Here is a 16,504-nt window from a genome sequence, read left to right as displayed (position 1 = left end):
CACAGAACAACGTGTGCAGCGCTCGCCGGCCGGGTGGGGGGGGGGTGCGCTTGGACGGGACTGTGCTGGTCCCCCCTCCCGGACCAGTCCTGTCCGAGCGCCCCCCCCCGCCCGGCCGGCGAGCGCTGCACACGTTGTTCTGTGTGTGCAGGGAGGCGGCCATGTCAGAGCTGGAGATAGAGGAGCAGCACTTGGGAGCAGCTGACCTGTCATCTCATCCCCTCAGTAAGAGTACAGGAGTGTAACATAGGAGGAATAATGTGCTGCAGCAGGCAGGATAACTTATAGCTGTGTGTGGTATCCTGCCAGCTGCAGCCCATCCATTCCTCCTATGTTACAGTCCTGTACTGTTACTGGGGGGACTGCAGTCATACACCCCTGTCCGCCCCCCCTATACAGTCATACACCCGCTGTCTGCGCCCCCCCCCCCCATACAGTCATACACCCCTGTCCTCCTCCCCATACAGTCATACACCCCTGTCCTCCCCATACAGTCATACACCCCTGTCCTCCTCCCCATACAGTCATACACCCCTGTACTCCCCATACAGTCATACATCCCTGTCCTCCCCATACAGTCATACACCCCTGTCCTCCCCATACAGTCATACACCCCTGTCCTCCCCATACAGTCATACACCCCTGTCCTCCCCATACAGTCATACACCCCTGTCCTCCCCATACAGTCATACACCCCTGTCCTCCCCATACAGTCATACACCCCTGTCCTCCCCATACAGTCATACACCCCTGTCCTCCCCATACAGTCATACACCCCTGTCCTCCCCATACAGTCATACACCCGTCTCCCCCCCCCCTGTATAGTCATACACCCCTGTCTCCCCCCCCGTATAGTCATACACCCCTGTCTCCCCCCCCTGTATAGTCATACACCCCTGTCTCCCCCCTGTATAGTCATACACCCGTCTCCCCCCCCGTATAGTCATACACCCCTGTATAGTAACACACCCCTATCTTGCCCCCCCGGTATAGTCATACACCCCTGTCCGCCATCCCTGTATAGTCATACACCCCTATCCCCCCCTGTATAGTCATACACCCCTATCCCCCCGTATAGTCATACACCCCTATCCCCCCGTATAGTCATACACCCCTATCCCCCTGTATAGTCATACACCCCTATCCCCCCCCTGTATAGTCATACACCCCTATCTGCCCTGCCCCCTGTATAGTGATACACCCCTATCCCTATGTGCCCCCTGTATAGTCATACACTCCTATCTGCCCCTCCCCCTATGTGCCCCCTGTATAGTCATACACCCCTATCCCTATGTGCCCCCTGTATAGTCATACACCCCTATCCCTATGTACTCCCATGTATAGTTCTGTACCCCCATCCCTATGTACCTCCTGTATAGTCATACACCCCTATCCCTATGTACTCCCATGTATAGTTCTGTACCCCCATCCCTATGTACCTCCTGTATAGTAATACACCCCGATCCACCTCCCCCCATATAGTCATACACTTCTATCCCTATGTACCTCCTGTACAGTAATGCACCCCAATCCATCCCCCCCATATATTCATATACACCTATCCACCCCCCATATAGTCATACACTTCTATCCCTATGTACCTCCTGTACAGTAATGCACCCCAATCCATCCCCCCCATATATTCATATACACCTATCCACCCCCCATATAGTTATACACATGTATTCCTATATGACCCCCTGTGTATACACATCCTGTAGAGGCTGTATACCTGTATATACACATCCAGGTCTCTGCTGAGACCCCTAATAATGACAAATAGTAATAATGATAATAGACTAACCATGGGTTGCTGTTCAGTTCTTTTTCACTTTTTCTAATCAAAATATCGCCAGTTTGGCACGGCAAGTGGGTGTGGTTTGCTAAAAGGGGTGTGTCATAATTATCGTTGAATTATCGTTACCGCGGCTACATGTGCGATAAACCGCGATATTGATTTAGGCCAATATCGCCCAGCCCTACCCTGAAATGACAGTTACGCTTTAAAATTGTTCATGTCACGTACAACTGATTGAGCTGCAGTAGAGCTACATTCTGGAACTAAAATCTAGTTCTATCCATGAAAGCACATTACTACTTACCCGTTCCATAGCATCCTGATTGTAAGACAAGTAGTATAGACACATTGACACTCCAGTAGCTGCCATAGAGGGACGGGGAATCTCAAGCAGTTTTTGCACTCCACCGTGAGCAACAAACTCTGCGGCAAACTTGTTGTGAAGAAGAAGAGATGCCAAATGCTGTACACAGAAAAGAACAGGAGTAAGACAAGTAAAACAATGGAAGACTCAACTACAGACAACTAGCTGTCATCATCTGTGTTTTTTTAACTCATTTTATTGAAAAACTGTGGCAGATGTACAAATACATGACATATAAAATGACATTTCCATAAATCGAACACAGTAAATTATAATAAAGTAATTTCCAAATAATGAAAAACACAACAACAATAAACCTTTAACAGTACAACTAGTAACTTTCAGTACACGGGTACAAGTACAGTTTCTTCCTTCCAAATACCGTTTCCCTTCAGTAAGTAACTGCATCCTCCCCGGGTACATTGGTTGGTCGGCATGTATGAGCTTACTAGAGGAGTCTTAAGAGGCAGAGGAAATCACCATAAGACGAATTCCATTCCCCCCATATATTTGAAAATTTATTTGGCCAACCCCTATTTTGATAGACCACTTTTTCAACTGGTATAAAGGAGTTAAAGGGGTACTCCCCCAAGAGCTAAAAAAATGAAATGCTCCCCAACCTAGCTAGCCTTACTCACCAAGTCCCCCTGAGTATTTTGAGCCATCGCCTGTCTTTCTAGCTGCTGCCGTTCCTGAGTTACAAGTTTTTCTAAAAGCCGATCTATATCCAAGATAGGAAACTACATTTCCCATCATGCAATGCTTCTGCCTGATGACGGCGTAGCAGAGCCGAGTTGGGGCTGACGGCGTAGCAGAGCCGAGTTGGGGCTGACGGCGTAGCAGAGCCGAGTTGGGGCTGACGGCGTAGCAGAGCCGAGTTGGGGCTGACGGCGTAGCAGAGCCGAGTTGGGGCTGACGGCGTAGCAGAGCCGAGTTGGGGCTGACGGCGTAGCAGAGCCGAGTTGGGGCTGACGGCGTAGCAGAGCCGAGTTGGGGCTGACGGCGTAGCAGAGCCGAGTTGGGGCTGAACGGCGTAGCAGAGCCGAGTTGGGGCTGACGGCGTAGCAGAGCCGAGTTGGGGCTGACGGCGTAGCAGAGCCGAGTTGGGGCTGACGGCGTAGCAGAGCCGAGTTGGGGCTGACGGCGTAGCAGAGCCGAGTTGGGGCTGACGGCGTAGCAGAGCCGAGTTGGGGCTGACGGCGTAGCAGAGCCGAGTTGGGGCTGACGGCGTAGCAGAGCCGAGTTGGGGCTGACGGCGTAGCAGAGCCGAGTTGGGGCTGACGGCGTAGCAGAGCCGAGTTGGGGCTGACGGCGTAGCAGAGCCGAGTTGGGGCTGACGGCGTAGCAGAGCCGAGTTGGGGCTGACGGCGTAGCAGAGCCGAGTTGGGGCTGACGGCGTAGCAGAGCCGAGTTGGGGCTGACGGCGTAGCAGAGCCGAGTTGGGGCTGACGGCGTAGCAGAGCCGAGTTGGGGCTGACGGCGTAGCAGAGCCGAGTTGGGGCTGACGGCGTAGCAGAGCCGAGTTGGGGCTGACGGCGTAGCAGAGCCGAGTTGGGGCTGACGGCGTAGCAGAGCCGAGTTGGGGCTGACGGCGTAGCAGAGCCGAGTTGGGGCTGACGGCGTAGCAGAGCCGAGTTGGGGCTGACGGCGTAGCAGAGCCGAGTTGGGGCTGACGGCGTAGCAGAGCCGAGTTGGGGCTGACGGCGTAGCAGAGCCGAGTTGGGGCTGACGGCGTAGCAGAGCCGAGTTGGGGCTGACGGCGTAGCAGAGCCGAGTTGGGGCTGACGGCGTAGCAGAGCCGAGTTGGGGCTGACGGCGTAGCAGAGCCGAGTTGGGGCTGACGGCGTAGCAGAGCCGAGTTGGGGCTGACGGCGTAGCAGAGCCGAGTTGGGGCTGACGGCGTAGCAGAGCCGAGTTGGGGCTGACGGCGTAGCAGAGCCGAGTTGGGGCTGACGGCGTAGCAGAGCCGAGTTGGGGCTGACGGCGTAGCAGAGCCGAGTTGGGGCTGACGGCGTAGCAGAGCCGAGTTGGGGCTGACGGCGTAGCAGAGCCGAGTTGGGGCTGACGGCGTAGCAGAGCCGAGTTGGGGCTGACGGCGTAGCAGAGCCGAGTTGGGGCTGACGGCGTAGCAGAGCCGAGTTGGGGCTGACGGCGTAGCAGAGCCGAGTTGGGGCTGACGGCGTAGCAGAGCCGAGTTGGGGCTGACGGCGTAGCAGAGCCGAGTTGGGGCTGACGGCGTAGCAGAGCCGAGTTGGGGCTGACGGCGTAGCAGAGCCGAGTTGGGGCTGACGGCGTAGCAGAGCCGAGTTGGGGCTGACGGCGTAGCAGAGCCGAGTTGGGGCTGACGGCGTAGCAGAGCCGAGTTGGGGCTGACGGCGTAGCAGAGCCGAGTTGGGGCTGACGGCGTAGCAGAGCCGAGTTGGGGCTGACGGCGTAGCAGAGCCGAGTTGGGGCTGACGGCGTAGCAGAGCCGAGTTGGGGCTGACGGCGTAGCAGAGCCGAGTTGGGGCTGACGGCGTAGCAGAGCCGAGTTGGGGCTGACGGCGTAGCAGAGCCGAGTTGGGGCTGACGGCGTAGCAGAGCCGAGTTGGGGCTGACGGCGTAGCAGAGCCGAGTTGGGGCTGACGGCGTAGCAGAGCCGAGTTGGGGCTGACGGCGTAGCAGAGCCGAGTTGGGGGCTGACGGCGTAGCAGAGCCGAGTTGGGGCTGACGGCGTAGCAGAGCCGAGTTGGGGCTGACGGCGTAGCAGAGCCGAGTTGGGGCTGACGGCGTAGCAGAGCCGAGTTGGGGCTGACGGCGTAGCAGAGCCGAGTTGGGGCTGACGGCGTAGCAGAGCCGAGTTGGGGCTGACGGCGTAGCAGAGCCGAGTTGGGGCTGACGGCGTAGCAGAGCCGAGTTGGGGCTGACGGCGTAGCAGAGCCGAGTTGGGGCTGACGGCGTAGCAGAGCCGAGTTGGGGCTGACGGCGTAGCAGAGCCGAGTTGGGGCTGACGGCGTAGCAGAGCCGAGTTGGGGCTGACGGCGTAGCAGAGCCGAGTTGGGGCTGACGGCGTAGCAGAGCCGAGTTGGGGCTGACGGCGTAGCAGAGCCGAGTTTGGGGCTGACGGCGTAGCAGAGCCGAGTTGGGGCTGACGGCGTAGCAGAGCCGAGTTGGGGCTGACGGCGTAGCAGAGCCGAGTTGGGGCTGACGGCGTAGCAGAGCCGAGTTGGGGCTGACGGCGTAGCAGAGCCGAGTTGGGGCTGACGGCGTAGCAGAGCCGAGTTGGGGCTGACGGCGTAGCAGAGCCGAGTTGGGGCTGACGGCGTAGCAGAGCCGAGTTGGGGCTGACGGCGTAGCAGAGCCGAGTTGGGGCTGACGGCGTAGCAGAGCCGAGTTGGGGCTGACGGCGTAGCAGAGCCGAGTTGGGGCTGACGGCGTAGCAGAGCCGAGTTGGGGCTGACGCCGTAGCAGAGCCGAGTTGGGGCTGACGGCGTAGCAGAGCCGAGTTGGGGCTGACGGCGTAGCAGAGCCGAGTTGGGGCTGACGGCGTAGCAGAGCCGAGTTGGGGCTGACGGCGTAGCAGAGCCGAGTTGGGGCTGACGGCGTAGCAGAGCCGAGTTGGGGCTGACGGCGTAGCAGAGCCGAGTTGGGGCTGACGGCGTAGCAGAGCCGAGTTGGGGCTGACGGCGTAGCAGAGCCGAGTTGGGGCTGACGGCGTAGCAGAGCCGAGTTGGGGCTGACGGCGTAGCAGAGCCGAGTTGGGGCTGACGGCGTAGCAGAGCCGAGTTGGGGCTGACGGCGTAGCAGAGCCGAGTTGGGGCGGACGGCGTAGCAGAGCCGAGTTGGGGCGGACGGCGTAGCAGAGCCGAGTTGGGGGGGGACGGCGTAGCAGAGCCGAGTTGGGGCGGACGGCGTAGCAGAGCCGAGTTGGGGGGGACGGCGTAGCAGAGCCGAGTTGGGGGGGACGGCGTAGCAGAGCCGAGTTGGGGCGGACGGCGTAGCAGAGCCGAGTTGGGGGGGACGGCGTAGCAGAGCCGAGTTGGGGGGGACGGCGTAGCAGAGCCGAGTTGGGGGGGACGGCGTAGCAGAGCCGAGTTGGGGGGGACGGCGTAGCAGAGCCGAGTTGGGGGGGACGGCGTAGCAGAGCCGAGTTGGGGGGGACGGCGTAGCAGAGCCGAGTTGGGGGGGACGGCGTAGCAGAGCCGAGTTGGGGGGGGACGGCGTAGCAGAGCCGAGTTGGGGGGGACGGCGTAGCAGAGCCGAGTTGGGGGGGGACGGCGTAGCAGAGCCGAGTTGGGGGGGGACGGCGTAGCAGAGCCGAGTTGGGGGGACGGCGTAGCAGAGCCGAGTTGGGGGGGACGGCGTAGCAGAGCCGAGTTGGGGGGGACGGCGTAGCAGAGCTGAGTTGGGGGGGACGGCGTAGCAGAGCTGAGTTGGGGGGGACGGCGTAGCAGAGCTGCGTACGATTGGGGGGGGCGTAGCTTGCCGCGGGCGATCGCGGGGGGCGGAGCTTGCCGCGGCCGGTGGGGGCGGAGCTTGCCGCGGTCGGTGGGGGGCGGAGCTTGCCGTGGGCGATCGCGGGGGGGCGGAGCTTGTCGCGGGCGATCGCGGGGGGCGGAGCTTGCCGCGCCCAATGGGGGGCGGAGCTTGCCGTGGGCGATCGCGGGGGGCGGAGCTTGACGCGGGGGGGTGCCGCGGGTGAGTGCAGCGGCTATGCCTCGGGTGAGTGAGGGATGCCACGGGTGATGGGGGGGGTCGGTTGTGGGGCGGGGGGGCTGTGTGCTCCGGGTGAGTGCTGCTCGGAGGCTCTGGACACAGGGGGTGAGCTCTGGGCTGGGGGTGACCGGGTGGCTGCTGTTAGAGAGGGAGATAGTCACAGCTGCGCTGATCACTGTCTCCCTCTGTAACAGCAGCCGCCCCATCAGTGTTCTCAGTCACTTCACTGTGCTGGGACTGAGGACACGTGATGCCGACACGGAGGGTGGGGGCCAGGAGCAGAGAGCGTGTCGGTGTGGACTGAGGTCTGATGATTCTATGCAATCCCTGGGGCTGAATGCAGCTGGATAACAGCAAAACTGTGCAGAATCCGTTATAACTTTATATTGGAAAGATGGAAAGCTACGGGTGGGCAGCGTATCAATGCAAAAATAATTTTGGGGGGAATACCCCTTTAACTAGCCATTTCCACATTTGTAATGTAACTACTTGGTTGTCCATCCATTTTAATACAATAGCGCTTCTCTTAAAATGTATACTCCTCCAACAGCAATCTAAATAGATTGTAAGGCTTAATGGAACTGGAACCCCAATTAAAGTGATTAGGAAGTCCACCTCCTCTTGTCAGTAGGCGTGTATGGGTGGACAAGACCAACTTAAAGACCATTAGGTACATCCTCTTGAATTTAACACACCGATAGAACAGCGCCGTCATGGGGAAGCCGGTACAGCTGAAGCACTGGAGGTCGGCCTCTAATGCTAATGGCTAATTGATTCTAATGGAGCCGCGTCATAGAGGGGAGGGAATTCCCTCCCACTGGGGGCGGGACGTCCGACCACCAGTGCTTTACCATGGCCCGTGGCCCGGTACTGCTGGATAGAACGGCGTTGTACATGGGAACCGGGCCGCGGATCAGAAACCGGACCGCGGCACCGGCTTCCTCAAGGCGGTGCCGTTCTATCGGTGTGTTAAATTGAAGAGGCTGTACCTGGTGGTACATCGTCTTTAAATGGAGGAAGTCTGCATCTGCTGCATGGCAATGTAAGCATTCAGATGTTGGAAGATGGTTCACATGGAGCAGTCTTAATGGAGTTACATACAATTGATGAATAATATGTAACTGTATAAATTTGTTATTGGCAGCTGGTGAGACATGTAAATGGGTTTCCATAATTTCCTTCCAGTCATCACTATCGAATGCAAACAGGGCTTGTGCCCATTTGTTATCATCATCTGTTTGATTATCGTCACCACATGCCACATTTTCACATTAAAGGGATTGTCCTGCGAAAATCTTTTTTCTTTTAAATTAACTGGTGTCAGAAAGTTATATAGATTTGTAATTTACTTTTATTAAAAAAAAAAAAATCTAAAGTCTTCTCATACTTATTAGCTGCCGTATGTTCTGCAGGAAATGTTTTATTTTCAGTCTGACACAGTGCTCTCTGCTGACATCTCTGGCCGAGACAGGAACTGTCCAGAGCAGGAGAGGTTTTCTATGTCAATCCCTGTGTGCATGGATTTATGTAGAGACATAGGCCTCTACATTAATCCTGTGTAACAGATGCCAGTCTTGATAGATTCACTCTTAGCAGCAGATCCGCAGCAGATTTGATGGTGCAGATTTGATGCTGTGTTCAGTTATTTAAATGAAATCTGCTGCGGATCCGGTAAGTGTGAACATACCCTTAATGTACTGTATATTTTTACCTTAATGTACTGTATATTTTTACCTATCAATAAAAAAAATTTATGAAAACATAACTAAAGATGGTTGAAGCATCAATCAGGTTTCACAATGGGAAAACTAATATCACAAATTAATGGAGAAGTTTGGCGAATTGAAAAATTTCACAAACCAGCAGGGGCGAATATAATTATCACTACTTACCTCTCCCCCTACCCGCCAGGTCACAGGCCCTGGGACTTACGCCAGAAGGCATTCTCCCTTGAGTCACGACTGATGGATTGCTCAAATCAGTAATTGCAGCGGTGTCCCGCCCCAGTCACTGACTGGGTGAGCAGGCAGTCCATCAACTGGGTCGTGATGTCGGCTGCGCAGGAGGTCCAGGAGCAGCAATCTAGCGCTGCAGCCGCACAGGAAGATGTGATTTGTGATTGTTTGTTATGTTTCCCCCGCCCGATGAAAAAAAAATGCTCAAATCACTGGACTTCTCCTTTAAAGGGTCACTGTTGTTAACATTTTTTTTTTTGCAGAAACCAATAGTACAGGCGATTTTAAGAAACTTTGTAATTGGGTTTATTAGCCGAAAAATTTATTTTTATCATGAAAAAGCAGTTTGAAGCTCTCCCCCCTGTCTTCATGGTTTTCCTATGGAGAGAGGGAAATGAGGCACCATGCAGATAATGGCATATTTGGCTAATAAACCCAATTACAAAGTTTCTTAAAATCGCCTGGACTATTAATTTCTGCCCCCCAAAAAAATTTAACGACAGTGAATTTTTAAACTTTGACAACAACCGCGAGGGGGACAATCCACAAAATAAGCAGCAAAAATTACCTTCAGAGCCTCAAACGTGAGAAGAACGTCATTTGTTCGTTTCAGATCAATGTAATACATCATGAGCTCTCGAGATCCCATCTGCATGAATATTGGGAGCAGCTGTAGGGAAAAAAAATTGCAAGATTGTTAACTGTACAAGAACAGATCATGGCAGGAAAAGATGTGCCTGAGAACTTCATGCTAAGTTACTAGATTCCATTCCCCAGGGTAAAATATCTGCTGCTTATGGTCCAAGAAGTGATAAAATTGACCGATGTAAACAGGTTCATGTCCTTAGAATTCAGTGCAAAGAGCTGATTCTCTAATCTGCCTCATAAAACTCATCTAAATCAGCAGCCTCAAAAACCTCAAACACAGAAAATAGTTTTGCCCAATGTTTATTATAATGACAGCATTTAGCAATGTAATGATTTCAGTTCATCATAAAGAAAGGCACTCACACTAAACACAGTACTTGTTAAGACCGGATTACACGCTACCTGTGTGTGTAGTAAGAGACACCAGGCTCGCTTAAAAGATTTACAAGTGTTTTCTGGTCAGCAGCCAGACACCATATTTTGCTGTGTGCCTAGATGCAAGACAGTGAGCATAATGCGCTCCATGCCCTACCTCTGAACAGTAAGTCAATAAAGGGGTTAGTCCAGCCTTATCCAATATTGATGGCCTATCCTAAGAAAAAACTGTCAACAATGGATAGGCAAGGGTCTGATCCTCAGCTCTCCCATCAATCAAATGTTTGGAGGAAATGCATTCATTTTTCTAAGGCTAGATAATCCTATAAAAAGTTTCTTGAGCGTGAACAATTTTTTTGCATAACACATAAGGTGATCTGGGGAATGTTGCTTTAATTTAACATAATTTACTAAAGGGGCTGTCTGGACAGAACTATCCACTCCCTCAGAATATACACAAAGAAACATTAGGTCAAGAGAACCCCTTTAACCCCAACGCTAACCCTTTAATACAAAAAATGCCAATGTATCATTTATTCAATTGACACATAGGATCTGCCTGGGAGAGAGATTCACCCTCTGCTCTGGCAAACTGAGGGCATCCCCAATGAACAATCTCCAACAGATCTCTAGACAGTGGGAGGATAAATATACGATTTTACACTGTGATTCTTACTTTTGTATGCAGCTTTGTCACTCTCTGTTCAGATAACCCATAGGCGCTTCTTACCTCTTGGTATTCTCCAAGCGGTGTGAGGTATTGCAGGATTAGCCGCTGTTCAATGGATGGGGTCAGGGGAGACAAGCTGTAGTTGGTGCCAATAACCCAGACAGACATCTCTGACCAGCTGCTGTTGGAAAGTTCGCTTGGTGCTCTCTCAGACTCTGAGAAGCTCAGTTTCTGTTTCACCTTGCGATGGGTTTCCATATCTGGTTTTGTTCTCCGGGGCGGTCCAGTGCCATCAGAATTAATCATTACTCCAAGACCTGGAGATGTCTCTTGCTGAAAAGAAAGGTCAAGATTTTCTGGCTTTGTTCTTGTACCAAGAGCATTCTCCCCATAGTCCATATCTACAGCCTCTTCATCCAGTGGGAGTAAGGGCTCACCAAGAGGCTTACGTGGACTTGGACGCTTGCTTTCCTGCTTGTTCAATGCTTCCCGGGTCTGAAGTTCTCGAAGTCTGCGCAAAACAAGCGCAACCTTTGGGAAGAAGGCAGAGACTGAAGTCAGGGCATAACACAAAGAATATGTTATAAGTAAACAAAAGAGGAGTGTCAGCTGAAAGTAATGCAACAGGCAAAGTCTGAACGTTAAACTTACAATAAATAATGAGTTAACTTTAAAGGGGTTATCCAGCGCTACAAAAACATGGCCACTTTTCCCCTGTTGTCTCCAGTTCTGGGGTGGTTTGCAATTAATCTCCATTTACTTTAATGGAACTGAGTTTCAAAACCTGCATCCAAACTGGAGACAACAGTAGGGGGAAAGTGGCCATGTTTTTGTAGCGCTGGATAACCCCTTTCAGGGTAAATTCAAACGGGCGGATCTGCCGCGAGTCTCACGCTCAAAATCCGCAGCTAATCCGCAATACACGTAAGTGCGTGATTGACTGGGGGTAAATCGCGTGTAGGTAGATTTAGAATTACATGTAGATTTACCTGCAAACACGCACTTACGTGTATAGCGGATTAGCTGCAGATTTTGATCGTGAGACTCGCGGCAGATCCGCCCATGTAAATTTACCCTAAGGCTAGACTTTTAGATGCTACTAATAGTAGTGGATAAAACCAATGCCAACGGTCACAAGATTTTTCCAGAAAAGCTTTTCCAGCTATTGGCTACCACATGTGGGCATGGTTTTGAGAATTCATTCCTGATTTATTTATTTATTAATTATAAGTCACAGCTTTCTACTCCTGATAGCTGAATATAATGCAGCGTTACATGATAAAATTGATTTTAAAGGGGTATTCCACCCCAAATATCATTACATTATGTAATAGCCCAATCACAGCTTCACATATTGGTTAAAGCAATTAATGTGTTCTGCACCCTTTTGGCGCTTTTTCTGCAGACTCAACCCCTCTGGATGCAAAAAAGTTAGATAAACGGAGTACACTCTGTCTTGCTCCTTCATCCTGGACCCCACCTTCCGAGAAGTGGATCACGTGTCCCCTTCTCTTAAATGGGATGGGTTAGCGATTGTAACTATGCCCACTGAACAGACACCTGACCCACTGACATCACTTTCAGTGGGCCGTGCACCAGTAAGCTGAGCTCCGCCCCCCCCCCTTCTCCTTCCACCTCTGTCCCCGTTATCCCCTACCACACCCCCCGTCAACCATGAGCACCCTGTGTGGACACCATCTGTCTCCTTCTTTCCTTCCACCTCTGTCCTATTCCCCCTCATCTAATTTCCCCTTTGTCCCACAAATCGAAGGACAAATCTGACAGTACTTGTCCTCAGGCACACTGCTAAATCAGTTATATCCTGTATGGCACTCTTGTATAATCAGAGCAGCTCTGAAATAAAGAATGTATCTCAGGTTCACTACAGGATAAGTAAAGTAAGCTATATACAGATCCTCTGTTTATGTAGACTGCTCTCCAAAGGGGACCAGATTGCTATAGGACATTTCATAGAGTGCTCGGCTAATCCAAACAATAACTGATCTTACCATTTGTGAGTTCTCATCACGATAATTTGCAGCTATATCTTGATTCTCCATGGCTCCGCCCAGTAATCCGATGGCATAAGTACGGAGGGGTTGCTCTGCTTCACGTGCCCACTTAAAAAGGTTTTCCACAATCCCCTCCTAATAATGGATCAAACACTAATCAGTATCAGTAATATAAACATTGGAAAATAGTAAAGTTGGAAGTGGAATTCTGGACAAAACAGCACCGGGGGTGCATCTCTCTCTTATCAATTAAAGAGTCATTACCAAAGCAAATGGGTTTCAGCAGCACCAGTAGATCTTTAGGCTGTAGTAGATGGTAAGGATGCACACTGGTGCCCACAATCCCAGAAATGTGGAACCAAATATCCAAGAAAAGCAAAGTCCAACAGCATCCAAGACAGTAGAATAATCAAGTAGATTATTTGCAAAGTGCTAATACAACATTTTGACCGACACAGTCGAAACATTGTATTAGCACTTGGCAAATAACCTACTTGATTAGTCTACTACCTTGGAGGGGGGAGTGGACCACACTCGTCTCTCCGCTCATTCTATTGATCAGTCCAGGTCTGAACAGTTAAACCCTGAACGATAAAAACTTTTAAACATGTCTCCCTGAGAGGTACACTTTAACACAGTGGCTTTGAATCAAAAAGGATTTGTAGTTTATTAAATGATTACAATAATACAAATTTTGCAGTGTAAAGATGAAAGAAGAATAGCACACACCTTCTCCTGGAACACCACGGCAGTCTCAAGCCCTGGCATTATGTCCAGTAATAGTCGGCAGGCGGCCGTGTTGAGTGGAGGCTCGCGACTTGTCATAACATAGGCGTTAACCAGCTGGTGAGAAAACAATGATGTGTCATGAAATGTAACAGAAGTGGAGAGAAAAAAAAAATATATATATATTCCTAATAAACTTCTCCCTTCCACCACACATGTAGGAACAGACACTCACTGCATTCATGAAGTCATCATTCTTAAAAAGAATACGCAGGAGATGTCCCAGCATGCATTCCGGGTTTGCTCGCCCTGAAAAAAAATACAAAAAAAAATACAAAAATATACAATAAAAAATACAATAGTATCACACAAAGATTTAAAACCTGATCCAGCCAAAGGAGGATTTTTTTACTTACTGTAAAACCTCTCACAGTACATGTATCAGAAGTATAGGCTGCTACAATTAGGAGGCTTACACTAAAAATAAATAAGTAACCCCCCCCCCCCAGCAGGCCATACCAGCACACTGGCACTGCCATATGTCCCGTTCCATGTTATTTATCTATAGTATATAAACCACAATATGGCTCTAGGATGAACGCACATGTGCCCGCTAACTTTTTTCTCTAATATGGCTCCATAATGTGCGCCCTCTATATTCTCTGTTATTTCATATGCTGTGCTTGCGTGGAGGGGTGAAGCGGAGACAGCTGGAGGCATTGTATTTAAGCATTTTGCATCGTAGGCACACCATTGTACATACATATGTAATATGCAGTGAACGGGTGTTGGTATCACCATCATACCACATAAAGTGAACTAATAGGAGGCATATATAAAGGTCGCCCTGACCTCAACCCCATTACCCCCTGAAAATAACTAGGGTGGAGCTCGTGGTCACAGATCATTGATTGGTGCCTGTCTGGTGAGACTTCTTGCATTTACATTAGTTGTTCATTCAGACCTGACTATATTGGTTCCCGCTGTTACAGGTGAAAAGATTGCATGGTACAGCACAGTAATTTTTCTACCTCAATACTAAATATTCTTATATAAGATATAGTGGGGTCCCCTCTATGCACTAGTCAATCTACTATATAGGCATATTTATTGTTATTTATCAGGAATTATGTTCTGTGACCATAACCACTCACTCCCCACATCATGTTTTTAAATGATTTTAAAGCGACTGTACCATCAGTACATTCACTTTAAATTTCTCAAATGGATAGAACGGTGCCAACGCCGCTGTCCTTTTTAGAACAGTGCCATTCTATTCCAGTGCACCAGCCGAGGGTGAAGCACTGGAACTGGGCCGTGGTTCACGGCACCGGCTTCCCCACGCCAGCACCGTTCTATCCATGTGCAAAGCTTAAAGCAAATGTATCAATGGTGAGCAAGCGACATTGCTGGTTAGATATTAACAACAGTATTCCAAATATAGCTTTGTTGCCTGTGGCTGTATTTATTTTAAAAACCAACAAAACAAAACACCTTTATCAAGGCTGTGAACAGTGTCAAAGAGGAGGGCCTATAGTTCCCTGGGTCCTAGCGCTATGCCTGTATGCCCACACGTTTGAATATCAGCAAGCGCATTGTGCATAGAGATGCTTGGGCCCAGTGAACATTAAGCCCCACCTCCTTGACACTATTCACAGCCCGAATAAAGTTTTTTTTATTTGTGAAAATAAAAACACAGACACAGGCAACAAAGGTGTATTCTGAAAGCTATTATTAATAGCTATACAGCAGTGCCACTAGCTCAGTAAGTGTTCAGGGGATGACAGATTTACTTAAGAATTTGTAGAAACCAGAGAGAGGCAGTATGCGGCCACCAGCGCTGAAGCGGGGGAGGTAAGAGCACCTTATTTGTTTTATCCTCCCCAACACTTGCTAAAAAAATAGCTTTGTCTGGATTTATCCTTTAAAGGGGTTATCCAGCGCTACAAAAACATGGCCACTTTTCCCACTACTGTTGTCTCCAGTTCAGGTGTGGTTTGCAATTAAGCTCCATTTACTTTAATGGAACTGAGTTTCAAAACCCCACCCAAACTGGAGACAACAGTAGGGGGAAAGTGGCCATATTTTTGTAGCATTGGAAAAACCCTTTAAGGACTGTTCCCTGGACATGTTGTTGTGGGGAGGGGGGTCAGGTGGAGTCTATAGTGACCCACCATGCCCTTTCCTAGCAACATGTATAGCCAACTTCACTTTTAATTTTTAGTGCCAACCTCCTAGTGGCACCAGCCTTTACCCACTGTGCCTATGATGCCTAATGAAAAGCCTGAGAAATTATGTTTTACTGGTGAACATACACTGACCTGGGTGTCTGTCATCAAAGGGGTCAGGGTCCCCCTTGCGATATTCTTCTGTCTCCTTCTCAATCAGTTCTGACATCCTAGGGTTAAAACAGTGAATGGCTCAATTAAATGTTTCACCACAGCTCAGTTTACTATTCCTATAATATTAAGGACACAGAAAAGTCTTCAACTGTGACTTATTTGAAATCCATCACGTCACTTGCAGCACATTCTCTCACCTGGTTAATATAGGCACCATGTCCTGCCCGCTGCCATGGCCCGTCTCCCACTGTTCCAACAGGGAGGTCAGCTCTGCTTTGGAGTCAACATGAGTCCCCGTGGACGCCATGTCTGTAATGATCAAAACAACGGTGATAAATTCAGATATTAGAATGCAGATTCAGATGATCTTCTTAAACTTACGAAGACCACAAGGCCCTTAATACATATAAATAGGGCTGGGCGATATGGGCCAAAATCAATATCGCGATTAATCGCACATGTAGCCGCGGTAACGATAATTATGACACGCCCCTTTTTGCAAACCACACCCACTTGCTATGAAAAACTGTCAATATCAAAAAAGTAAAAAACTCACTGAGCATGACTATACAGGGGTGGCGGACAGGGGTTTATAACTATACAGGGGTGGCGGACAGGGGTGTATAACTATACAGGGGACGGATAGGGGTGTATGACTATACGGGGGGGGTGGACAGGGGTGTATGACTATACAGGCGGAGGGTGGACAGGGGTCTATGACTATACAGGAGGGATAGGGGTATATGACTATACAGGGGGGATAGGGGTGTATGACTATACAGTGGGGGGGGGGGATGGGGGTGTATGACTATACAGGGGAGGTAGGGGTGTATGACTATACAGGGGGGATAGGGGTGTATGACTATACAGGCGGGGTGGGCGGACAGGGGTGTATGACTATACAGGCGGGGTGGGTGGG

The 16,504-nt window shown here is 50.6% G+C and overlaps 1 protein-coding gene across 4 annotated transcripts in view; it reads right to left on the bottom strand.

The window, feature by feature from the left end:
* DCAF1 (DDB1 and CUL4 associated factor 1) overlaps positions 1-16,504 on the bottom strand; it is a 39,883-nt gene that overhangs the window by 13,876 nt on the left and 9,503 nt on the right. For 3 of the 4 annotated variants that reach the window (XM_069966554.1, XM_069966555.1, XM_069966552.1), the window contains exons 2-9: positions 15,783-15,894; positions 15,565-15,641; positions 13,479-13,552; positions 13,247-13,360; positions 12,515-12,652; positions 10,512-11,036; positions 9,381-9,482; positions 2,103-2,261 (exon numbers count right to left, since the gene is read on the bottom strand). In XM_069966554.1, coding sequence (XP_069822655.1) covers positions 2,103-2,261; positions 9,381-9,482; positions 10,512-11,036; positions 12,515-12,652; positions 13,247-13,360; positions 13,479-13,552; positions 15,565-15,641; positions 15,783-15,892 — 1,299 coding nt within the window. In that variant the 5' untranslated portion in view covers positions 15,893-15,894. The remainder of the gene's footprint in view (positions 1-2,102; positions 2,262-9,380; positions 9,483-10,511; positions 11,037-12,514; positions 12,653-13,246; positions 13,361-13,478; positions 13,553-15,564; positions 15,642-15,782; positions 15,895-16,504) is intronic. The other variant, XM_069966556.1, reaches the window with a different exon arrangement.

Source organism: Dendropsophus ebraccatus, chromosome 4 (genome assembly GCF_027789765.1).
Source record: "Dendropsophus ebraccatus isolate aDenEbr1 chromosome 4, aDenEbr1.pat, whole genome shotgun sequence".
NCBI lineage: Eukaryota > Metazoa > Chordata > Amphibia > Anura > Hylidae > Dendropsophus > Dendropsophus ebraccatus.
This window is presented reverse-complemented; position numbering and strand designations above follow the sequence as displayed.